Genomic DNA, 26,983 nt, shown 5'->3' with positions numbered 1-26,983 from the left:
GGAGGAGGGAGTCTGCTCTAAAAAGCTGTATTTGCTAGGGAAAGCTGAAGAAAAGTTACCATATGACCATTCTTGAATTCTGAATTACCACCTCCTTCTGAACAGGTGGGTCAAAAGGCTTTAGTAAAAACAAAAAGCAAAACACTACCCTCACCCTTGACACACTACTCAAAGACACTTCACAGACAGGCTATCCTCCAGAGTTTTCTGCTCAAGCAGTGATCCTCAGTTACAAAGTCTGAGCAATCTCCTGTCTGGAAATGTTTTTTTTACACTGGCCTGGAAGGGGAAAAATGCACCTCTCCAAAGTCACTCAGAAGTGGATTTTGAATTCTCAAGTCTGCTTTAGGGGATTACACCTCTGTATCAATGTCTCCCACGAAGTATTGACAATTTTTAGCATCTGACAAGTTTTTATCCTCTCTTTTTAAATCTTGGAGTCTGCTGATGTTTTCCACAGTGGAAATTATATATCAAAGACATATTTTTAAAATGGGAATGTTATTTCTATATTTTTAGATGATTAGATAATATGAATTAATGTTAGTGAAAAAATCCTGTAAGTAGTGCTAAATGCAATTCAGCTCAAGTACAGTGCTTTGAAAGGACAAATTTTAAAATGTGGTTTTTATTCATGTGACTCATAAGAAAATGTAGTATTAAAAATGTTATTCTCCAAAGATTGGCCTGATGCAACAAAATGCAACATATGGTATCAACTATGCCCAATGCAGAAATTCAGCAATAATTCAACTTGTTTTTCCAAATTAAATTAAGGGCTATGACAAATAAATCTAGTAATTATTCTCCTATCAAGAAAACAATAACAAAATATCACTTAAGTTGTATATCTGAATTTTCAGAACACATATTCTAAAAATCAAAGAAAATGATAAAAAGAACAATGTTTATTACAATGACTGTACATGAAACGCACTCAATGAACGTATATTTTTTAAAAATAAGTAAGAGGAGAGAAAGCCAGAGTGTCATCAAGTCATTTGAGACAAAAATGTGAAAGCCCATGTGGCAGTCTACTATATGCTGACAGTATTTTCAATTGGTCAGTCCCTCCACCTCACTGGGTCCTTGAGGTTTTTTCTAGGTAAAACAAGGTTGATGAGTAGAAGCTCTCTGAAGATCCTTGCAGAACTATCATTCTACAGTTCCAGGGGTTCAACATAAAAACCACTAACCTTATCCACCATTCCACCCAAAGACACAAACACTTAAGTACAACTGTGCTGTACAAATCTCTGCCCAGACTGATTTTTTCCTCATTTCTTTCTCAACAGTACATTAAATCTTCAAGCTCTTCTATCCACTGTTCTCCCTTTTAGAACTCCTTTACTCTCACAATCAATCAAGCTTTTGAATTTTCTATTCCCACAATGACAATGACAATGACTGCCTGCTTTTCTAGGTGTAAGGCAGAGAATGTAATCAAGAACTAAAAACCGTGCCTAAAAGTTATTCCCAAGTTACATACCTGATTGTATTTACATGTGCCCACTTTTCCCCTCTTTCAAAACACAGCTGCTGTCAGAAAGCCTGCCGCTGGTTTGGGTCTGCAGCCTTCTCCCACAACACCACAATGGCATCATCTGTTTTCACTAGAAACGTACCGCCATGGCTTAGAGGCCATCCCAGCCCCTGACCCACTCTGTGACCTAACTCACCCAGAAACCAGCTTTTTCATTCATTCCTCTATTCATTCACTCTCTCACTTATTTTTGTGCCAGGAAATGTGCTACAAACTGAAATAGAATATGAGAATCATAATCAGTTTATGATCTTGTCATGTCACGAAATAGGGTGGGGGTGGAGGGGAGGTAGCAGCGCTTCACTGCACTGCCTTCCAACCCAGGCAGACAGAGAGCAAGAGCACACAAGAGTGACCCTAGTCCTGACAAGGCCACAAAGTCCCTCACTCCTCTATCAAGCACACAATCTAACACCCCCCCCTTCCTACATAAACATCCTGTGATTCTCAGAAATACTACAATCCCAAACTGAACACTATAATCTGTTCACAAAATCATCAATTTGAATTAGAGATACAGAAGACACTTTATACTACACAGATAAGACATATCCTAGCCCAAGTAAGCCACCTTAACAGCTGTGTTCCAATGAAACATCTAAATAACCTGCTAACTACCAACACTTCCCCCTCCAATTTCTTTGCTCTCCTATCCCTTAATATTCAAAGTGTGGAATTATGTTAGTACCACCTGGAAGCATATTAGCAATGCAGAATCCCAGAGCCCACTCCAGACCTGCTGAATCAGCATCTGCATTTAACAAGCTCTGCGGCTGAACAAGTGCACATTAGCGTTTCGGAAGCTCTGAAGTAGGCACAGAAAACTAGAGAAAAAGGAAATCTTCAGAGTTGGCAACTTCTGCTCCTTCTCCCACCACCTCCTTAGACTCTCAATCCCACCCTTACTCCCATCCAACCCCACCCTTACTCCCATCCAACTCCCCTTTGTCAACTCTGGCCCCAAGCCCTCCCAGCTTCTCTCTGCCTACTCACATCTTGCCTAGCAATTCAACCTGTGAATACCCTGGGAAAGAGTCTGGCACAACGGTTAAGTGCTAAACTTAGAAGACTGAAATGCCTTAACATCTGGTTTCTCCACTTGCTTACTAGCTTTGTGACTTTAGGCAAGTTACTTAACTTCTCCATGCATATGTAAAATAAGGATAAAGTGAGGAAATGTATATAAAACAGCTCATGGACCATGTCAGTACTCAAGATAGCTTTTTATTTTTTTTAACACACCATCAAGGGACCAGTCTCCCTCTCTTTACTAATTACATTGATTCCAAAACTCCCACAAATCAGTCTTGTCTGCAAGGTCATCATATTTTCTATATTCTCCTGAGTCTTCACCTCTCCATTTCCATTAATTTATATAATCACATTACCCAAGGCTAATGAGTCATCATTGAGCTTAGCACATCTATATTCTTTTCTAAACTCACCAAAATCATTGCTTGTGAAATACCCGCAACTCACAAATAGCTTGCGCCCTAGAGATGGCATAACATAGACAGTCCCCACATGCCCAACTCAATGAAACTGAAATATCACCTGGCAGTGGAGTCTAGGCCAACTTTTCCTTCAATGAGAGAAGGCTATGAATTTTTTAAATAACTGATCATTTCAAGCCAAGATTTTGTTCTTTTTCCCTACACATAAAGAAATTAAGAGTTATTATGTATTTAATGAGTATTAAAAATTAATCAAAAAGAAAAAAGAGAGAGTTATTATATAAGAGCCTTAAACTCAGGCACTTAAACCCCAAATCCCACCATTTGTTTTATTGGCCCTAACAACGGAAACTCATCTTCAAACTTCATCTTCTGACACATAAACAGCAGATATGATCTAGTTTACCTGTAGCTATATCTCATTTCCCCTTCGTAATCAACATTTTTGGGAAGGAGATAAACTTCATTTACTCTCCTAAACAACTAATGAGAAGCCTGCACACTGAAAGCTCGGTATGCATGACTTCCTCCTGCCAAGCCCAGCTCTCATTTCCTGTTGAGCTAAGAAAAGTATGTCTAGGGTTACCACACATGAATTGAGGCATTTGAGCACCTAAAACCAAGGCAAAGTTCACGACTTATTTATCATTTTGCTATTATCACCCTACCCAAATTAATGGATATAAAATCCTCCTAGCTGTAAAACAGGAAGCAGAGGTATCACTGCAATTAACGGTGATTAGACTCTTCTGTAAAATGAAGATATTAAAAAAGGTCAGCATTATGACTCTATTTCCATCACCAAAAATGGTATCTTCCACAATAGTCAAAATCTTTTATTCAAAATTCCTTAATAAAGAACAAAAAGAAGAGAGGAGAGAAAGAGAAAGTTGAGATACGACAAAAAGGCTGGGATACTTAAAAAGTCTCACACCACGCAGCCCTGAGTTAACTGACTTCGTCTGCATGAAGGACGCTAGAAGAGATAAACAGAAGAACTACCACACTGAATATGGCCCCAATCCAAACTGATGACAAACAAAATTGTGAGCAAACAAAATGTAGCTTATATAGATTAAGCCATTAAGTTTGAGCATGATTTGTTAGCCAGCAAAGACTGACTGATGTATTATCACCATCTGATGCATTTATTTTCTGTATTCTTAAACCCCATGAAAGCATGGTCTTTAACTTTTTTGCCAATTCTGTATCTCCATTATCTAGAATGGCATCTGTAGTAATTTTTGTTGAATGAATATGATACATATGTGATTAGAGGACCCTATGTATTTTTTACTTTCAAAAAATAAAGTTCCAAATTTATAGGTCAAGTATCCCTAATCTGAAAATCCAAAATCCAGAACTTTTTGAGCACCGACATGATGTTCAAAGTAAATGTTTCATTGGAACATTTCAGATTTCAGATTTTCAGATTAGGAGTGCTCTACCAAGTAAGTATAATGCAAATATTTCAAAATCCAAAGAAGTCCAAAATCCAAAATTCAAAAAATTTCTGGTCCCAAGCATTTCCAAATAAGGTATATTCTACCTGTATTCGTTAATAAATCATTAGTACTTTAAAGCAGTTATTTCTGTGTCCTTTTTTTTTAAGAGACAGGGTATTGCTCTGTCACCCAGATTGCTGGAGTACAGTGGCTGAATAATAGCTCACTGCAACCTCAAACTCCTGGGCTCAAGCGATCCTGCCTCAGCCTCCCGAGTAGTTAAGACTACAGGCGTGTACCACCATACCCAGCTTTTTTTTCTTTTTTTGGGATGGGGGAGGTAAAGTCAAGGACTCTCTGTGTTGCCCAGGCTGGTCTTGTACTCCTGGCCTCAAACCATCCTCCCGCCTTGGCCTCCCAAAGTGCTGGGATTAGAGGCGTGAGCCGTCTCGCCTGGCCTATTTTCTGTATCTTTAGTACCAGAAAAACTTTATGGTATTGTTATGAGCTGAACTGTCTCCCCTCCAAAACTCATATGTTGAAGCCCTAACCCTCAGTACCTCAGAAAGTGACTGTACTTACAGGTAGGGCCTTTAAAGAGGTGCTTGAGTTAAAATGAGGCCATTACAGTGGGCTCTAACCCAATCTGACTTGTGTCCTTATAAGAGGAGGAAATCTGGACACACAGAGAGACACCAGGGAGAGATGCACAGAGGAAAGGCCATGTGAGAACACAGTGAGAAGGTGGCCATCAGCAAGCCAAGGAGAGGAGTCTCAGGAGAAACTAACTCTGCTGACACTTCGATCTTGAATTTCTAGCCTTTAGAACTATGAGAAAATTATTTCTGTTGTTTAAAATCCCCAGTCTGAGGCATTTTGTTATAGCAGACTAAAACAGGTATGGAGTTCACATACTTTGTTCTTACAGTTCCTTGATGCCTCACATTTTTACCACATTCTCTGAATGGTGAAAAATTATTGAAGGATTCAGAGAAGAAATGTTGGGGGGGCAAGAAATTTTTTAATTGATTTTTTAACTATGAGGAGGTAGGATTTACTTCCATTTCTGTGACTGGTGGGCTCTATGATTCTGTAAAAGCACATAGCCTCTAGAACAAATAAATCTTTGATCCATTCTTTTACCAGAGTTTGGACTAGACAATCTTCAAGCCTCCTCCCAGCCCTAACATTTAATGAGTTTACATGGTAATAATTATCAGAATGTTCAAATAAATTCTGCAAATGATTTAGAAAGGAATTTTAATTTTCATTTTAATCCAAGGTTGGTTGATATCGGTGTCAAACTTCGTAGGAAGGATAGTTTTCTCACAGTTTTTTGTTTAAGGGGAAGACAGAGTTCTTATGATTAGTTATATGAAAGAGTTGTAGAATATATTTCTTACTCTTTGCAGGGGGGAGTTCCTTGTTTTCATCAATGAACTTCTTTTGAAATGTAAGATAATGATGTTTCTTAAGTGTAAATATATTGCACAGAGATGGCATAATTTTTCAAAGTTAAAGTTCATTTCTCAAAATAGGTTTCTTCTTAAGTAGAGGAAATGCATTTTACCAAAACCTTTCTTCCTATAATTTAGTCTGAACAGGTTGCTTGGACAAAATCTATGTTTGGTTAGTTCCTCTTTTGCTAATATTTAATAAATAAGCAGTTGAAAATTTACATGAAAACTATAATATGTCTTGTGAATATAATAATAACAAATATTATTAAACTAAACCTGAAAAGGCTTGATTGTTTATCATTTATGCAGCACCATCAAACTACCAAACCATCTTAAAGTCACCATTGTTCCTTGAAGCAATGCTTTGGATTAGATGAGGTCTATCTACAATGTATGAGTGAGGTTCTAAGACAAAGATTAAATAACTTACTCTTGTCACAAGGCCAGCTGAGTTTCAGTATTATAATTTAAATGCAAAGCTCCTTGGGTAGTTGTCATTTTTTGTAGGGTCAGATGATGGGAATTAGGCACTCTGTCATCTATCATTGTCAAACTGGAACACTAGGGTATAGCAAAGCATATTTTTACTCTTAGATAAAAATATTGTAAGTACAATAATGTTATTGGTTTAATAAAAATTTTTAATTAATCAACCCTTGAAGTTCAAGATGAACTATTAGTATTCCAAAGGGTCTTCCTTAAGAAAGAAATTTCTCTATACTTTTGGGATGACAGGTATGTTACGTAGGTATGTAATTTGTACATATTCTGGAGTTTTTTACAGTGAAATGTTTTATAAGAAAAGATGAAATAGCCTAGTAGAGTTATTTTGCATCTAGTATTCTTAGCTTGGTTCCCTTTCCTTTGGTCTTTTATTTTTTCCACTTCTGCATATGGTCCTTAATTTATAAGGTCACTAAGATTCTGAAAGAATCAGTGACAACAAATTATTGCCTGATGCATATGCAGGGAGAAGGGGATTTAGGAATATTTATAGATATTCCCTCACAAATATGTGGGGGCCTACTGTATGTGTGATATGTACATATTTATAAACAGGTATGAGTCAGCAAAACAGTAGAGATTTTATTGTAAGAAGAGTAAGTCCCAATTCATAAACCTTTGGGCAACTGTAAAAAAACGCTTTTTGAAAGTAAGTGTTAAGGTCAGTCACTAGAGAAAAGATTAGCAACATCAACGGGTTCTTTTGTAGAACAAAGCTGAAAGGCTCACTCACACTTCCCAATTTTAAAACTCACTACAAAACTATAGTACTTAAGACAGTGTGGTACTGGCACAGTATAAACATAGAGATCAATGGAACAGAATTAAGAGTCCAGAAGTAAAAAGGGTCTAAGAAATGCTCACATTTAAAGCCAACTGACTTTCAAGAAGTACTGTGGCAAAACAATTCAACAGGAAAAGAACAGTTTTTCAATAAATGGTTCTAGGACAACTAAAAGAACATTTTTTTCAATAAATGGTTCTAGGACAACTGAATATCCACAGTGAAATGAAGGAAGGTGCATCCCAACTTCACACCATACACAAAATTAATTCAAAATGGGTCAAAGAACTAAATGTAAAAGCTAAAACTATAAAACTTAGAAAAAAACATAGGAGTATGTTCATATCTTACATATCTTCATAACCTTGGATTAGGAAGTGGTTTCTTACATGTGACACCAAAGACACAAGCAAAAAAAAATAGATAATATGGACTGCATCAAAAGTAAAACTGTTGTGCTTCAAAGTACATCATCAAGAAAGTGAAAAGGAAAAAAAAAAAAAAACAATCAATGGGAGAAAGTTTGTGCAAATCATATACCTGGCAAGAGACTTGTATTTAGAACTCTAAAAACTCAAAATTTAAAACACTTACCACCCAATTTAAAAAATGGGTAAAGGATTTTAAAAAACATTTTTCCCAGTGAAAATATTTAAACGGCCAACAAGCAAATGAAAAGAAGCTCAACATCATTAGTCATCAAAGGAATGCAAATCAAAGCCACTAAAAATAAGATACCACTTCACACTCACTAGGACAGCACTAATGAAAATGACAGATAATTACAAGTATTGGCAAGTGAAAAAACTGAAACTTTCATACACTGCTGGTGGGAATGTAAATGATACAGCCACTTTGGAAAACAGTCTAATAACTCCTCAAAAGGTTAGACACAAACTCCTAGATATGTACCCAATCTAGTCCACACAAAAATGTGTACACAAATGTTCATAGCAGCATTATTCCTAACAGCCCCAAAGTGGAAACAACCCACACATCCATTAACTAATGAATGAATGAATGAAATGAGGTATACTCATACAATGTTACATTATTTAGCAATAAAAATAAATGAAGTATTGACACATGCTACAACATGTATGAACCTTGAAAACATGCTAAGTGAAAGAAGCTACTCACAAAACACATATTGTTTGATTCCATTTATGTGAAATGTCTACAATAGGTAAATCTACAAAGAATGAAAGTATTTTAGGGGTAGCCTAGGGATGGTGGGCGGGGGGGGGGGTAGGGACATGAGGTTTATTTGGGAGGTGATGAAATGTTATAAAATTGTGGCTACGGTTGCACAATTCTGTGAATATACTAAAAGCCACTGAATTACATATTTTAAATGAGTGAATAATATGGTGTGGATTTACATATCAATAAACCTGTTTTTAAAATGGCTCTCTTAAAATCTAAGGTTGTTTTCCTCCTTCTCTCCATTACCCCCGTTCAAAAAAAAAGAGGAGGGGGCTGCTTTCATAGCTTGTTGTGTTGCTGAGGTCTCATAGTTAATGAATGGTGACTGAAGAGACAGACTGGAAATAGCACTGGACTTCCACTCCCAGACAAGATGGAGTTAACAGAGGCTGGATTTACCTTTCTACTTGAAACAACCAAAACAAACCCACACAAAATTTGTGAAACAATAGTGTTCAAGAAACTGGACATCAAACAATGAAGGACAATGATCCCTGAGAGATGGGAAACAAATGAGGTGAGCCACCAGCTGCTTGGGCTTATACTCCCTTTACAGTTTTTAGGCCATGGCACGGGGAGAGGAAACCTAAGCAAAGCCCAGTGGACTCTCTTAGCTGGGGTGGAGCTGAAGAGTCTGTGTACACCAAGGTGGCTGAAGTTCTAGGTAAGAATAGAGAGACAAGAGCTGCACAAAAGAAGAAAAGAACTCCAGACATCCGCAGAGGGGCCCCTGTGTATTCAGCCAAGTAATGTTCAGCACATGCATGTAAAGAAATCACCCAAGGGTGGAAGAAAAAAAAAAATCCAAAAGGCCTGGAAGGAATAGTGCCAGTGTTCACACAGGGATAAGAATAGTGCCTGTTCCCACCAGACAGACTGAAAAAAACTCCTAAACCAAGGGAAATTGAGGAGAGTCCTCAGAAGGGTCTTGCCTGAGCAGTAGGAAACAATTAGTGCTAGACTCACCACTGTTCCAGATCTACTTAATAAAAATCAAAAAGTGAGAACCGAAAGGATAAAATTATTACTGTGTAACTTAACTGCACCCTAGAACAAAGCCCAATAAGACTTATAGGAATACAAAACTAACCAGCCCCAAACAAGGTAAAATTCTTAACGTCTGGCATCCACTCAAAGATTACCACACAGGGAAACATAACCAATACTAGGAAGAATCATCAATCAAAACTAACCCAAAACTGACACAGATGTTAGAATTACACACAAGGACCTTAAAATAGCTATTATAAATATATTCCATTTGTTCAAAAAGTTAAATAGAGACATGCAAAATATAAAAGACCCAAATCAAACTTCTAGAGATTAAAAATACAATGTCTGAAATGAAAAATACACTGGTGAGATTACTGGCAGAGTTAACAGTGAAGATGAAAAGATAAGGCAATGTGAAGGCAGAGCAACACAAACTAACCAAACAAGAATTAAGAAAAAAAATGGTACATCAGTCGGCTGTGAGACAACTTCAAGGAGCTTAATGCGTACGTAATGAGAGATCCCAAGCCTAAAAAGGGGGAAGGGAGGTGAAAAAAAAATTGAAGAAATAATGCCCAAAATTTTTCCAGATTTGATGAAACTGCTAAACCCCAGATCCAAGAAGCTCACGAACCACAAACACAAGAACCATAAAGAAAAGAACAACAAAATACAGCATAATCAAAATCAAATTGCTGAAAACCACAGATAAATGGAAAATCTTAAAAACAGCCAGAAAATAATCACATGTACGTGCAAAGGAACAAAATAAGGATGACAGCAGATTTCTCAGAAGAAATGCAACTGAAAAGATAATGGAGTAACACTTCCAAAATACTGGGGGAAAAAAAAAAAAAACCTGTCAACCTAGAATTCTAAACCCAACAAAAATATCTTTCAAAAATGAAAATGAAAAAAAAATGCTTTCCGATATACAAAAGCTGAAAGAATTCATCACCAGCAGACACTACAAAAAATGTTAAGGGAAGTCCATCAGGCAGAAGGAAAATTATACCAAATAGAAATGTGGATCTACGCAAGAAATGAAGAGCACCAGAAATGATAATCATATGGGTACATGTATTAGTTGGGTTTTTTCCTTACTATGACTGTTCAAACAAATATATTTTGGGATTTGTAACATATATAAAAGTAAAATGCATACCAAAATACTATAAGGCCAGGCAGGTGGAAAAGGAAGGATACTATTTTAAGGTTCTCATACATGAAATGTACAGTATCATTTGAAAGTAGACTGTGATAAACTAAAATATGTGCTACAAACCTAAAGCAATCTATAAAATAAGAACTTATAGCTAATAAGCCAGCAAAGGAGATAAAGTGGAATCATAAAAAAACCTCAATTCATCCAAAAGGCAAAAAAAGGGGGAAGACTACCAATGAGATCAAGTCCTCAGCAGATAGAACCAAAAACAAATGAAACAGAGAATAAAGAAAAACAATAAACATCCAATTTAAAATTCAGCATTTTAAATCACTTTTTTTCATATAACAATAAGAATACATTTTCAACTAATTGAGTAGCAAACTAATGAAATGTCTAATTCAATCTTAGAGTTGATGACTAACAAAGTCCTTGGTTATACAAAGTAAAACAAAAAGAATTTCACACTTTGAAAGCTATCATTAGTAACTTCAAAGTCCTTTCCAGTATGATTAGAGAATGGTCATAAATATTTTCCTCAACATTTTTTGGTCCATATTATAAAAAACAAATACATAGCAACTGAAAAAATTCCAAAACTTTATCTTTTAATCATTTCCTTGCATAACCTGAACTACAAAAACTTATTAATAATCATTTGAATATCACAAACCTACATACCACTGTTCCCATTTTACAGAAGCCCCTTCCAGCTCTAAGGTCATGGGGACCAGCAGCTGAATAAAGCAGTATCCCCCATGTGTACAGTGTGGAGTAGAACGTGGTCTACTTTGGGCCATTCATTCACCAGATACTATTCCAGATACTGCTCATAAGACACACTGAGGAGGGCTCCTCCTCCATCCTGCTTCTGTATGGGAATGTTCAGGGTGCTAAATGGATTAGCTGGTAACTGAACTGATGTAGGAGATTCAAAACAGCAAGGAACACCAAACAGCAGCATATGTAGGAGGCAAAGCCTCCCAACAGACAGCTGGCTCAAGGCAAACTGAATGGAGGCAGTCAATTACCACAATCAATGGAACACACCCCCCTATCTTTATTCAAAGCTATATTAATCAAGATGGTAAGTCATCAGCTCAATGGCTTATTTTAATTCCTAGCAGACTGTTCACTGCTCCTCACACACCTATACCTCATCCAAAGAATCTAAATTTAAGTTATAAAGCCTCACTGTGCATACCACCACATCTACTTTATCACATCCATCACTTCTCGGTCTTTTGGCTAAGATCAAGTGTACTTTATCACATCCAGCTTAGCCATCATGTCATACACTCCCATAGGCCCCTGCTCTTCCCCATCTGCAACATCATCCTCTTTAACTGTGTGTTCATTTGCTGCCTTACACATTAGGCTATATGCTACAAGGGCACAAGCTGTCTTTCTTGTTCATTGTCACCAGTAAGCAAGCTTCACATGGTGCCTGGCACATATTATACACACATTAAGTACTGGAGTAATAAATGAAAGAAATCTTGCCTGGCAGAGCAGGCTCAAAACATATGTAGATAGTGAAACAAAATCAGGTAAGAAGCCTTCAAATCACTGAAAAGTAAAGAGCTGAACATCCAGAAGTTTTTTCTGGGAATCAAGGGAAGGAACAGGAAGAATGGATGAGAAAACATATGTACATATATAAAAAGAATTAAGATGCTCTACAGGCCGGGCGCGGTGGCTCATGCCTGTAATCCTAGCACTCTGGGAGGCCAAGGCGGGTGGATTGCTCGAGGTCAGGAGTTCGAGACCAACCTGAGCAAGAGACCCCGTCTCTACTAAAAATAGAAAGAAATTATCTGGCCAACTAAAATATATATAGAAAAAAATCAGCCGGGCATGATGGTGCATGCCTGTAGTCCTAGCTTCTTGGGAAGCTGAGGCAGTAGGATTGCTTAAGCCTAGGAGTTTGAGGTTGCTGTGAGCTAGGCTGACGCCACGATACTCACTCTAGCCTGGGCAAGAGAGCGAGACTCTGTCTAAAAAAAAAAGATGCTCTACATATGCTGAGTTCAAACCAGAAAGTCCTAGAATTTGAGTCATGACCTAGCAGGTAAAAGAATACATCTAATGGATTATGTGTCACTTTAAATGCACATCCTTGAATGCAGTGAGTACCTAATAAAAGATAACACAAAAACACTTTAGAATGTAAGAAAAATACTCTGAAGGCATACTTGAAACACATTAAGACGAGTAATCTCATTCCCCTATATAAAACAGCGAATCATTTATTTAACTTGGGATATTCTTCTGACCCAAGATAATAGACTTTGTTGTTGCTGTTGTTTTTTAAATCCTGGTGAGTCAGTTTCTCCTTGAGACAAAGGAAAACTCTAGTCTCTAGCATTACGTGGCAAATGGATGGCGATTACACAAAGGAATCCCCCCACAAAAATAGTGAAAAGAAACAACTAGTTTGGCCTAGTCCCCGATACCAGTGACCTCACTGATAGTGAACAGTTTGCCTTCACAGCAATAAGACAGAAACTGTATTCATGTTTAAAGAAATGAGTTAAGTTCACAGTGATGACTATAATCCAAGTGGGGAAGGTAAAGGCCTCATGGAAGCAAAACTTCCAATAGCTTTTCCCTCATCCAGTCACACAGGATCATCAGAACCAAGTGTTAGGTTACATGAGGAGAAATGGGAAGACAGATAAATTCAGATAAATTCTGCTCCTTTCTCCCTTTTATGGACAACCTCAAAGTGCAGTTCCACTACGCAGCTCTTCTGAACAACTCCAGGATGCCAGGCAAAAGCACTTGCTGAATCATCACTCACAACAGCCAAAAACTATTATGGAAACAACTTTAATATCCATCAATTGGGGAACAGATAGAAAATATGTGGTATATCCATATACTGGGATATAATTCAGCAGTAAAAAGGAACAAACCCCCACACTGCTACATGGTTGAACCTCAAAAATATTAAACAAAAAAGACCACACATTGTCTGATTCCATTTATATGAAATGTTCAAAAAAGACAAAGTAACACAGGCAGGCAGATTAGAGGTAGCCTGGGGCTCTGGACTGGTATGGGGATTAACTGTAAATGGGTATGATGAATCTTATTGAGATGATGAAAGTGCTGCAATATTGATTTGTGATGACATATGTACCACTCTGTAAATTTACTAAAAATCATGGAAACATAAGCTTGAATTAGGTGAATGTCATAATATATAAAATATACCTCAATAAAGCTAACAAAAAAAAAAACCCGCTAAACAAACTCCTCTTAAAGACTTGTTCAAAGTGGCAGCCAGTATGGCGATACGAACATGGCACTGCTACCCAGCATGGCATTGCTTCACACCTTGCCTCCCTCTGCTGCTTCTTTCTTCAACCACATCTCCCTGGGCTTGCACCTCCCAAATTCAGTACCAGCACAGAGGTCACGCACTAAGGCAGTGCATACTCTAGTTTTCATTTTTGTTCTTTATGTTGTTTTTGTTGCTATTATTATTGTTCTGGATGAAAAAAAACAAACTGAGCAAAACCCTAAGTTTAAAATCAAAGATACAACTTCTAATGAAACATCGTGGACTGATCACATGAGTCATCAGAGTTAATTTCCATTAAAAAGATAATAAGGCAAACAAAAGAACAAAGAGATAAAGGGGAAAAGATGGCAGGAGATCATTTTTATCAGGTTTTCATGGCTGATAAGTGGATGGAGCACTAACTGACTTAATTAAAAGGAAAAAGCTACAACCTAAGTGCCTACTGAAAAGGATACCTATAGGAAGTGAGGCAGTTTACCCCACAGCACCCTGAGAAGATCATTACTTGGAAATAACTGATACAAGGCTAAAGCAGGAGACCTGGTAAAAGTTTGCATATTTAGTGGCTGAACGCAATAGGTCGGTCCCCTTTCTGTACCTCACACAGTCTGGTGACTATCCCTCACTACCCCACACCCACAGGAAATCAGAGGTTTAAAAGTCTCTGAAGAAACTGAAGGAGATCATGTTCGAGACAAGAGAACATGAGGCAAAGTGCCGGGGTTGAAAACACAGGGATTTCCAGCCATGCATAGACTTAAAACCTTGATACCCCATGCACTCTTTCTTATAAAGCTACTGGGAGATGTGCTTCAGGAAAATAACACAGTAAACCAAAAAAGATAACTATGGCATCCAGAAAACAGATGTTCCAGGACAACAGCTGTGCACGAGGTCCAGCAGCAACCATACCCACCTAGCTATAAGGTATCTCCAGGGAGAAAAAGCTGGAATCAATAGGTTTTCTGAAATAATAAATTATCTTATGTATGATGTTAAATTAAGCATTTGGAAAAATTGATAAAGGATGAACTTTGCAAGGCATTTGATATATCTTTCAGGGCATCTGAGGGGGAAAGTAATGACAGGTACATAGAAAACTAAGCAAATGAAAAAGTAAAAGCAATATGAGGGGCAGAGGTAAATTTCCTTAAAAAAGGAAATTTAATCATATTAAACTGCCTGACTCACAGATTAATGGTATTTACATAGTCAGGATAACATAAATAACTATCATTCTAACCCAAAATTATGATATACCCATTTAAGGGAAAGAGCAAGTATAGAAGCTAAATATTCAGCTACTACTGAACAGTAGCTACATATAGTACAGTAGTTCAACAACTATAACTACTCTTACAGGTAGTCAATAAATACATAAAACTGATAAATCAAGAAATAGCCACATAAGCATATAATTTAGAAATATGGCAGTAAATAAGGATGTACCAGTTAAAAGCACCGAAAATAGATACCTCTGGGGAACAGGATAACTGAGTTTTGACATAAGCATTTTAGTATTAATTGATAACTACATGTATTCATAACTCTGATGGGTTTTTAAGGCCCTATGTATCATAAAACTAAAATAAAAAGTTTTTTAAGTTATACATGTAAAGTGGGGTTTTTTTCTTTCATTTATTTAAATTTAACAGGATAACTTATCCATATTTGGCCATATGAGAGACCGTTCCAATGCCCAGGGGTCAAAAACAATTTGGCAGTTAAGCACAAAGCTGTAAGCACTGTGCTTACAGCTGGCTCCCTACTTTTTCAAAGGTGGGAGAACCAACTACTAGGCTCAGACAACAGCCCCAATTCTCCAGCTCACTAATGCACCAACCAACCAGAGCTTACTAACAGCCCTGCTCAGAATCAGTCCTGCCAGTTCACTGCTCCTCAAAGTATGGTCTGCTGACTGGGGTACACAGCAAGACCATCTCAGAAATTAAGATTAAGTGTATAACAACTTTTATAGCAATATGACAGGGCAACATTGTATCTTTTGATGCTAATAATAAAAAATTGAGGCTGATATTCTATATGTCTACCTTTCATTTCACTTTTCTAGTTATTTGTTTTTACTATATTTTAAAATACACAGCAGCCCTGCTATGGTTGAGTGACTTAAAAAGAAACACTGCATCATGTGCCATTTCCACGTGCTGGTGCACTGTATCTGAATGCAAGAAAGCTGGGTAGAACACCTGGGATGACACAGACAATACAGGACAGTCGATATTCCATACTTGGCATTTTCTGTCCATCCTCGTCTTTCCTGAGTTCCATCAGGATAAATGTATCACCAGCTTCACTTACTGCTGTATACCTAACTCTCAGAACAGGACATACCATAGAAAACAACACAGTAAGTACCTGTTGCATGAAACCACCCTTGCCATGTTGATCATTTTCTATTCTGTCTCTCCAATTTAGTTCTAAGTTCCTCATAATGCTACCTAGATAACAAAATTTCTAAGATCCCAGTTTTTAAAACTTGCAAAGCCCTAAAATTCATCATTCTGACCTTTTCTTTGAAATGCTTACATGAAAAAGTACCTCCCAACATTCACTTTCTTAATTACTCAACCCAAGAGGCTGCTTCTCTTCTAAATAATGCCAGCAGACTTTTATTACTGAACCTGCCTCATAACAAAAGATCATATTCTGTTTGGTGAACAGTGATATGACATTATAAAACCTTAGAACATACTGCTGCCACACTGGTCACTAGTAATAAATATAACATTACCCTAGTCTTCTCTGTTTCTTCCTAGCCATCCTTCAAATATGTCCAAAAAATTTACCCTGACTCAATTCTTGTGTTATCAAATTTTTAGAGCAAGCCAACTGTCAAACAAACATTCTAGAAGTTAAATAAATACTTGGGAATCTCTACCTCCGATAATCAACTGATTACCCTCAAAGTAAATATTTAAAATGTTGTAATATTTTAACATTGATAATTCAGATTAGCATTATAAGAAACCGAACTGAATTAGCAAAAAATCTATTGCAGTAAATTTTCAAAGCACTTACTTGCAAATACTCTATATGACGAACCACAATCCACCAATATTTATCTACTTGTAATAGAAACAAAATTTTTAGAACTCTGACTCGAAAGGTAAGATAACCTAAAGTCATTTCAACCCTTAAAATTTTTGTCACAAATTCTAAATGAGTAGTGTTTAATTTTGAGAATTTACCATGGAATAAGTCCTTAACTCTAATACAGCCAACTGCAGTCTGCACTTTGGGACATTTTACTTCAATGTCCACAATACACCTGTATGCAAGCTGAGAAATGAACCTGCCAGGCTACCACATACTAGTGTTAGCCTCTTGCCAATAGTTCTGCCTCAGCACCTTGACCACTCAAGTCTGAAAAACAGTAATTTCTGCAGTTACTTAACTACCCTATTGCTATCTGCCAATTTTTTTAAATGACTGGAATAAAGAAAAATGAAATCACTGATATTAATGATAAGAAGCACAGGCAACATAAACTAAATATAACTGAGAAGGAGAGATGGAAAATATCTGATGCTCCAGGAGTGGGCAATCAATCTCTTGACTCAAGCAGCCAACTAGCCAAGTATTTGCAAATAAAGCAAACGAACAAAATAAAAGACCATGTATGAAATTCACGGGTCAAAGCATCTATCTATTAGATAAAATGTACTTAGTGTATAATATGTTTAGTTCCCTGACAATGAAACTCCTTAGATGATTATTTCTTGGTTTAGCATACCTATTCAGAGATACATTATTTCAAAAGTAGGATGTATTACTTCAAAAAACATCTCTTTGCTCTTCCAGGTTCAATCTGCAAAAATCTATAAACACACTGTACTGTACCAAAAGTACCCAGATAGTATTTTTGGACTATGTCAATATACAGAAACATATATATTCAATATTGGCTAAGAAAAAAGGCAAAATACAAATTTCCACCTATGCAAATTAATATACATTTATTACAAAAGTTTCAAGCAATAAGGAAATAAAAACCCAACATCAGCAGGGTTTTATCTGGTGTTTAGATTTTCTGTAAAGCTTTTGATGTTCCTGATATAATAAAACAGCTTTTTGAAGTCTGGGGTTGATATTCTTTAAGGAAGCTACACACCAATACTTGTTCAACAGGGCTGCCTTCCTCCCACCTCACCCAAGTCCAGAACCTTCCAGCATGAAGGAAATCTATGTCTCAGAACAAGCCTGAACATGTCCACTCTGTGGCAGACCAGCTGATATAATCCTCCTACTGAAAACATCTAGTTCTACAAAATTCATTTTGCCCCAGTGGATGTCTTTATCTCCTATTAAGAACAAGAAATGCTACTCTTAAAAGATAACATTTAGAGAATAGCTCACAGAAGTTTAAGTACTTGCTCCAAAATGCTAGGCTAATGATTTTTGAAAGCCAGACAATCTATATGGCACTTTATCACTGAGTTAATCAAAAGTAATTTTAGTACTTTCACCCTCTTAATCCCAAGGCTCCTCTAAATCTAATAGGCAAACTGTATACCCATTTAAAGGGCCACAACCAAAGTCTGCAGAGAACGAGTGAATTCATCAAGTTAAAGAGAGGAAAGAGGAATACCCAAGTGTACACCCCAACCTCTCCTCCTCTCTGCCACCATCCTGTCTCTGGTCTTCACGTCAACTCTCTGGACCACTGTCCTAGGCCAACCATCTTACTGCTCCTTCCCATATCAAGTTTCCTACTCCCAGGGATCCCCAATCCCAGCAAAACCTTTCGGTGGCTCCTCAATTGCTTAAAGAACTATGTTCCTCCTCAACTCAAGCCCAAATAACCTCTCTCTGAGATACCCACTACTCCCTAACCCTCTTGCCATTTCCAAAGGTCACTCTTAATCCCTCTGCCACACACACCCCCTCCCTGCCTTTCTTCAACAAATGAGGGTACACTGTTAGCACAATGCCTAATGGACAAATGCTCAATGTTAGCTCCCCTTACCCCCAGGTCTTTGGGCCTAGGGTATCCTTCCTCCTTAACCTCCAAGGTCTACGGACCTTTCCTCCAAGAAAAAGGTCAGACAGGGTCAGTTTACCCATGAAGTCCATGGTCCCTCCCTTGAGTAAACATTGATTTCAGACATTTCACCGGCTAGATTCTAAACACCCTGACTTTCATGTTACTGTTACCAGATTCCGCCTGGCCCTCTACAGTCCTTTCAAGACCTAGAATTTTCCTCCTCAAGCTGGCAATCTTCTATTCAAATCAGTTTGCAACACCAGCCATCATATGCACACAAAATATAATACAGTAGTTACCCTAAGAAAATACAAAACAGTCAAATAAATATTAAAAATAACAATAAAATACAAAATAACATGGAATGTGACTTATTTCTGGTTTTAATTTTCCATACTGTCACTGTCCCCATGGATGAAAATATTATAATTCACTATATTTATTCAACCTGGGAAATCAGTAAGCAGACATGAACACAATCATGCTACGGACACTTCTTTTATAAATATATGACATTCTGAATGTAACCTTGTGAACAGAAATTCAAAATTTTTTTTTAAGTTTTGATTTATGAGTTATCCTTCACTACCATCAAGAACTTAAAGGAAAAATAAATGTCTCTAAACAAAACATACCCTGTCTACCCTGTTTTCCAACTCCCTCTCTCTTTTTTCTGCCCTTTTTTTTTTTTTCCCTTGGTCATAGGGTCACTATGTTGCCCAGGCTGATCTCAAACTCCAGGGCTGAAGCAAACCTCTCCCCTCAGCCTCCCAAATAGCTGAGACTACAGGCATGTACCACCATGCCTGGCTTCAATTCTATCTTTTAAGATTAAATTATACACTGTTCAACTATACAAGGTGTCCCAAAAGTCTCCATACAAAGGAAAAACTTTGTAAAATTTTGTAATGAATATTTTTTTAAATAAAAGTACATTTAGCTACAATTTCCCATTTTCCCTATGTATGGCAACTATTGGGACGCCCTGTATTTAAAAAGCTGTTTTTATACAACATCTCCCAATTTGGAAAACTCCCTCTTCCAACTCATTCACTCCACATAAATATAGTTGCCACAACATAAACAACCTCTGTCACTAAAAACTGAAACACAGAAAATACAACACTAAAATAAATTAGGACTACAGGTTGTTAAGCTTCCCGGTGTTTTACCTGAACTTATGTTTAAAAAATAGACTTCTTTATAAATAACAAATTAGTAACAAATTATTTTCCAAACTCTGATGTTAGTCATACTAAAGGATGTTTAGCATCAATAAACAAAGTCTAGTGTTAATAATCTAATCCCAAAACCACTACAAGTAAATTATGCCCACAAAAATGCTAAATTAATCCCTATGCATAACGGTAACTGGTTCAAGAAATTATACATTTAAAAAGAAGAAAACAGAGATGCTCTGCTATTTTCACCATCTCTAAGATTGAAGTTCCCAATACCTGTTTGTAAACATTAAAGAACTTCTTGAGATAGTAAGAAAATATGTATGAGACAATCAAGAAAATGTTAACACTCGGGAGTTGATATTTTTCTAGGTGTGAAAATGACGTTGTGATTATGTAAAAAACAAAAAAGAAACATACTAAAGTATTTAAGGCTGAAATGGTATCTGGAGTTTACATTAAGATAAAGGAGAAGAAGAATATAGATAAAATAAGATCAGTCATGTGCTGATAACTGTTAAACTAAGCTATCTACTCTTTCTCTTTGCATATGTTTGAAAATTTCCATGATATAAAAACAGTAACCGCTTCTGAGCAAAATCTCAGGCACTACTTTGTTTTAAATTGTATGCAACTTTTGCACAGATTTCTTAATACTTTTGGTTTGCATAATTACAGAATTTCTCCTCAACTGTACAGACCTTGCAGCAAGAGAGCTGTGTCACTGACAGTATCCCAATACTTCCCAAATGCAGTGCCCAGCAATTCTACTTCAAAAGCTTGGGATGAACAGGGGATGGAACCAAAAAGGAAATGAGGAGAGGAAATGACAACCTGCCCAAACTCTTGCCATAGAGTTCCTACCTCTTAAAACCAAGTAATACCCCCCTTCCAGTTTCATTCTTTCTGTTTTCTTATGGTTTAAAAAAAAAAACTGCTGCCTTCTAGCTGATTCCACTGCTCTTAACATCCACGCTGACCGAATAAGACACAAACAAACCCACTACTGTGTAACCAGGTCAAAAACAAGCTCCGGCTAACTCACTTGGAAGATTACACTCACCACTTAGATTTGGCCAGAAAAACTGGGTTAGAAAAAAACCAAACAGTACTTAAACAAACACTAGGACTGAGGAGAATGTCTTTAAGCCAGTTACCAGACACTCAGTGAGTTGCAACACAATCTTTTCCAAAATTTTCCAAAGCCTTCCAAATTCGGTTGAGCCCAGCAGACTAACAGGCTCTCTTTCAAATTCAAAAATCTGGCCCTAGCCTTAACAGTTAACCAACAAAACACATGCTAATTCCCTAAGAATACTGACTCAAGTCCAGACCACAGGCCAGTTAGTACACTGCCCAGGCCAAGGGAAGTTGGGGCTAGGGAGAGGCATTAAAGAGACAGATAAACCCTGTTCACAAAGCAGAAAAGAGACAATAGGATCCACACTTAATTTGGCCTAAGAAAACGTCTACAGTAAGTTCCCCCCTCCCCCATTTTTAATGAGACAATGACAGTTCTTCATGGTGAACCACAAAGCCCTGCTTAAAATATTTTTTTCTACCCACTCTAACAGCTAGAAAAGTCTCCCAGTGCAGATAACTTTCAGAAAACATTTAGTAAAAAGAAACAAACCAAGCCAGGGAGAATTTAACATTATGTCTTGAATTTTCAAGGCCTGCACCTCCATTACCTACAGCTTCTTCCATAATCTCTAGAGTGCGCACTGGATAAAATGAACAACACTGTTAGTCACATCAGGTGGCAGCTACTCAGCACAGACTCATAGTCTCCAGATTTGTTAGTTTCATTTACGTTGGGGGGGGGGGTAAGATTTTTAAAAAGAGAAAGAGCTGGGTGGGTGTGAAACCAGAGCATCCTCTTTACTCCCCGCTCTCCCTTATTTCTGTTTCAATTACACAGCTGTCAAACAGGTTATTCCTGGAATTCAGATTTTATAATCCCCACATTGTAATTCTTCCTGCTCTCATTGCCCAAACAAACACTCCTCCCTGCTTCTCCAAAATACGTATCTATCAGTAGAGGGTATGACAGCCAGTTATAAACTAGTGCCAGGTAACCCCAAACTCCCCACCTTGAGCACTTGGCAAGCATTCAAAGGAGGAAACATGATGACAATTCTCAAGAAAGCCAAAGCAGAGGTTTGGAATCACCACAGGCAAGGCCTCCCTACAGTAAATTTTAATTCACACACAAACTCAGAAGGCCAGATTTGGAGGAAAGAAGAAAAAATTCAGGTTGTCTCATGAAAAAAAAATCCTTTTCCATTTTACTGAAGAAAAGTGCATGCCTAAGAGTGTAGCTTATTTCCTTATCTCAAAGCCAGGAAATGAGGTCTTTTAAGGCCAGTCTGAATATAAACTCAGTGTGCAAAAACTGAGGGACTGCAAGGCGAAACCCCTTTCCCAACTTTGGCCAAGCAGCGTGGTTTTCAGTGAGCAGCGTGTTTATCACCCTTTTCCTCGTTCCCCAACAAGAAGTTTCAATATGCCACGGCAAACAAAGGCGCCCACACCGACCTTATAGACTTGTCCATAGGTGCCATTTCCAACCACTTCCACCAGCTCAAAAATCCCAGCAGGATCCTGGAGAGGAAGGAGGGGAGGGGTTATAAATTTAAAAGAGAACAAAAAATGAAATAAAGCAGGGCAGTTGGAGAGAAAGGGCGGTGACAAAAGGGGTGGGTTTCGCCCCGTGCGGTCCCCCAGCGCCCGGGGGTCGCGCGGCGGGCCGGGGGCGCGGGGGGCGGCGACGGGTCGCGCCCCGCGTCCCCGCACATGCCTACACCGGCAGACAAAGGGGCCGCCGCGCCCGCGGCTCTGCCCACAGCGGCGCCCGAGCGCCCGGCCGGCCAGGGCGCGGCCCCCGCCGCCCGCTCCCCGCGCGCCCGCCCGTGGGCCCACTCACCCGCAGGGAGGAGAGGTCGATGTCCACCAGACTTTTTGCAGGGGAGTCGTTCGCCATTTTCCCTTTTTGCCACCAAAAAACAAATAACAACAATAAATATCTCTATGGCTCTGTGTATCTCAGCCGCAGGCCGGGCCGCCGACGGCGCTCCTCGCGCGGCAGCAGGGCTGGCCGGGGACTCTCCTCGGGGCCCGGGGCCGGGGGCGGCGGCGTCGAGCTCGGCCGCACTCTCGGGCCGCTCGCGGCTCTCGGCCGGCCGGGCCGCGCGCGGGGGGCGGACGGAGCGTGCGCGGGCGGCGGCGGCGGCGCTCACACCATGGCGCGGGCCGGCCGTCAGGCCCCCGGGCGTCGCCCGCCGCCTCAGGCCCCGGCGCCCGCGCCCCGCGCCGCGCGCCTCGAGGACGGGCCCGGAGCGTGGGGCCGCGGCGCCGCCGAGAGCTTAGCGAGTGAGCGCGAGGCAGCGAGACAAAGATAACCCGGGAGGCGGAGGCGGGGGCGGGGAGGGAGGTGGGGAGGGAGGGGGCGGCGGCGGCGCGGGAGGAGGAGAAACGGGACACCAAAAATATATTCTGAGGAGAGAGAAAACAGCTCCCCCTTGCCTTCTCCGGCAGGAAAAACGGGCGGAAACGCACTCGCCCCCCGGAGCCCTGCCGGGGAGGCGCGGGGCTAGGCGCCCGCGCGGCGTGAATATTCATCAGGGGTGGGGCCCGAACAATGGCCCGGCCGCGGGCCGCTGCCCGACACGACGCCCGGCGCCCGGCCCCGCTCGGCGCTATCGAAAATGGCAGGAGCAGGGATGAAACGGGCTGGGATTTCCCCGGGGAGGTACTCAGGGTAAGAAAACGCCCCTACCTCGCAGGAACAATAAATGAAAGAAAATTGACCTGGACCCAAATGCAAAGAGGCGGACGGACCCTCGCGTCTCCCACGGAGAGGGTGTGTCCCGCCCGGCCGGCCCGCCGCTCCCCGGCTCTGGAGGGACGGGACACGGGGATACCCGAGCGGAGAGGGGCCCTCCTCGCTCCTGCCCCCACCTCTCCCATCCCCCACCAGCACCTCCGGAGAGTATCCCCTGAAGACCCTCATTTCCGGTTTACCTACACGGTTTTCTTTTTCTTTCTCTTCTTTTCCAGGCTAAATCCGTGACACGGTTGTAGTTGCGGGATTCGCTGAGCATCACTTGGCTACCCGGCCAAGTCCAAAATAGCTCCTGTGGTGACTGGGTGTCGCGTTCCTGGCGGCGCTCAGTAGGTGAGCACGGGGTTTGGGGCCCTACGTACTAACCGGAGTTTTGCACCTGGAGATCACCGAGGATCAACAAACAGGCTTCTTCCAGCAACCTCGGAAGCTAATAGGTAGTTAGGCAGTTTAATCCTATTCAATCAACAATCATTTATATCCTCCATCATCCCAAAACGTTCAGTGGCTCTCTATTACCTTACAGCAGGTGTTCTCAAAACGTTAAGTGCATCAGAATCAGCAGGAGGGATTTTGAAAGTACAGATTGCAGGACACCCCCCCCCCCCGCCCCTCAGCAGAGTTTCTGATTCAGGGGGTCTGGAGAGGGGCTGAGAATGTGCTTGTCTAACAGGTTCTCAGATGAAGCTGATGTTGCTGTCTATAGGGATCATACGTTGAGAAAAGCCACCTCACTGTGATGGAAATCCAAGGCCCTTCCTTCATGACTGGACTTCACAAACATCATCATCATCATCATCGTTATCTTCCAATTCTTATGCACAAAATTGTGCCCCTACCCCGCCCCTATACATACACACACACACACACACACACACACACACACACACACCTCCTGTTGAGGGCTTTAACAGTACTCCATTTACAGCCCTGGGTAATGTTACCTCGTTTTAGGTAAGGAAACCAAAGTACTGGGAGTTCCTTAAAGCACAGCCTAGAAGTGGAGCAGGGATGTTCATCAGGTTAGCCAATTCCCAAAATACAGGTCTCTGATTCAGCTAAGTTAGTCTCCTCTACCCAGAATAGGTTTTGACTCTCCTGCTTCCCAGTAGTTTGGTTTTTGTGTATTTTTGACTATGAGAATCCCTTGTAAGGCTAAAATATATTGAGAGGTTCCTGGTGTCCATTGATTAGGAAAATCATAGAAACCAAAGTGTCCCTGTGAATTTATTGGTGCTTTTAAATGATTTTGGTTTTTATCAATAAACAGTAATGGCATAATCTATGAGTATAAGTTAAATAATTTACTCAGAGAATAAACTGGTGTACATTTGAATTTTCAGACCATATTGTTATTCATAATATTTTAATGTTTATTGTTAATAATAGATAACACAGACAATGTGCTAAGTCCTTTGCATGTTTTATCTTGTTATTCTTCACATTAACCCCAAGTGGTACTCTTATTTTTTCCACTTCACACATTAGAAAACCAACATCCAAAGATGTTAAGTAACTTGCTCAGTGTGCACAGCTAAACCTGATGCAGAAGCACCAGGGCTTGCCAAGGCAGCCTCCTTCCACAGGTTCAACTCTAAATCTAAGGCATTGAGGCCCACTTCAGATGACCCCCTTCCTCTCTGTCCAAATTCCTTCCATCACCTCAAGTCCCACTCAGAATCATCTCTTCCTTCTCCTATAGTCTTTCTCTAAATCTCTTTCCTAAGCTGTTGGTTCCTGTTCACCATTGCAACAGTTTTCTCCCACTTTCAAGTCAGTGCCTATTCTTGAAGTGCCTACCCAGTACCAGGCACTGGCTTAGCCATTGCCCCAGATACCAGGAAGATCAAGACAGCCTACCCTCAGAGAGCTTACAATCTGATAATGGGCATAAGAAAGTTTCAAAAATAGCCATAGTACAAAGCAGAACAATGTAAATTCTAGCAATATGGAGAGAACACTAAACAAATCTAGTGGAAAGTATTCTGGATTTGGGGCAAAACTGAACTGGGTTTGAACCCTAGTTCTATTATTTATCATTGTGCAACTTTGCACATGTTTCTTAACCTTTAGCCTCCATTTCCTCTTCTGCATGCTAGATGAAGACTGGAGATAAGTAAGAGGCAAGAGCCCAGGGAAGGGTAATAAGGCCTGGTGACAGGAGATGTGAGAGGTCTTGGGACAGTAGATTTCTCTGAGTCTTGGCATCTGACAGGATGTCAGAAGGCAGTACAGACAAGGAGGTAAGAGATTTGCTTGTGATTTAGAGCCTTGTTCGTACTTGGGAGGGTGCTGTCACAAGGAAAGGATGGTAGTGACAAAGGAAGGTTTGGTTTTGAACTCAAAACCAAAGTTAATTAACTTGTCACACAGGAGCAGCATATCTGTTCCCAGCCCAAAACTTCACTGCAGCTCCCAAGGTAGGGGCCATGTTTTCAATCAATAGACATATATTAGCTTGGGCTCCCATAACAAAATACCATAGACTGGGAGACTTAAATAACAGAAATTTATTTTTTTATTTTCTCACAGTTCTGGAAGCTGGAAGTGCAAGATCAAGGTTCTGACCAATTCAGTTTCTGGTGAGAGCTCTCTTCCTGGCTTGCAGACAACTAGCTGCCTTCTCACTATGTTTACACATGGCCTTTTCTTGGTGCATGCTTGGGGGGCAGGGGGATGATCTCTTTGGTGTCTGTTTTTTTAAGGGCACTAATCCTATTGATCAGGGCCCCACCTTGTTTAGCCTTAATTACTTAGAGGCCCTGCCTCCAAATATAGCCACACTGGGGGTTAGAGCTTCAACATACGAATTGGGAGCTGGAAGAGACCCAAGTATTCAGTCCATAATAAGCTTTGTGCAGTACATGATGTGAGGAAGTAGACTTGTCATGGCCCTTGTCTTTAAGAATCTATTTGAGGACACAAAATCAACCCACCCAAAAAGATAATCAAGGTGATAGTTGGAAAATAAATACCAATTTGGCATTTTAGGTCAGAGAAAAAAATAACTTGCTTAGACAGAGATTGAGAGTTTGAAAGAATGAGGCAACTAGCAACACTGGGCAGAGGACTCAGTTCAGAGAACCCTG

General features: G+C 39.8%; 1 protein-coding gene and 1 long non-coding RNA gene across 48 annotated transcripts in view; one reads left to right on the top strand and one right to left on the bottom strand.

Moving 5' to 3' along the window:
- Positions 1-23,187, bottom strand: part of MAP4K4 (mitogen-activated protein kinase kinase kinase kinase 4) — a 176,490-nt gene extending 153,303 nt beyond the window's left edge. For 17 of the 46 annotated variants that reach the window (XM_045550261.1, XM_045550269.1, XM_045550262.1 and 14 more), the window contains exons 1-2: positions 22,977-23,186; positions 22,589-22,654 (exon numbers count right to left, since the gene is read on the bottom strand). In XM_045550261.1, the coding sequence (XP_045406217.1) occupies positions 22,589-22,654; positions 22,977-23,033 (123 nt within the window). In that variant the 5' untranslated portion in view covers positions 23,034-23,186. Of the gene's footprint in view, positions 1-22,588; positions 22,655-22,976 lie in introns of all 46 variants that reach the window. The other 29 variants (XM_045550275.1, XM_045550288.1, XM_045550305.1 and 26 more) reach the window with 3 other exon arrangements.
- A 415-nt stretch (positions 23,188-23,602) lies between these two features.
- On the top strand, positions 23,603-26,455 carry LOC123636483. 2 transcript variants are annotated; one of them, XR_006734552.1, is made up of 3 exons: positions 23,603-23,810; positions 24,110-24,227; positions 26,427-26,455. It is a non-coding gene; the product is annotated as an uncharacterized LOC123636483 (long non-coding RNA). The 2 variants fall into 2 exon arrangements; XR_006734551.1 differs by lacking the exon at positions 26,427-26,455 and adding an exon at positions 24,568-25,120.
- Positions 26,456-26,983: the final 528 nt, after the last annotated feature.

This window comes from Lemur catta, chromosome 4 (assembly GCF_020740605.2).
Source record: "Lemur catta isolate mLemCat1 chromosome 4, mLemCat1.pri, whole genome shotgun sequence".
Lineage (NCBI taxonomy): Eukaryota > Metazoa > Chordata > Mammalia > Primates > Lemuridae > Lemur > Lemur catta.
This window is presented reverse-complemented; position numbering and strand designations above follow the sequence as displayed.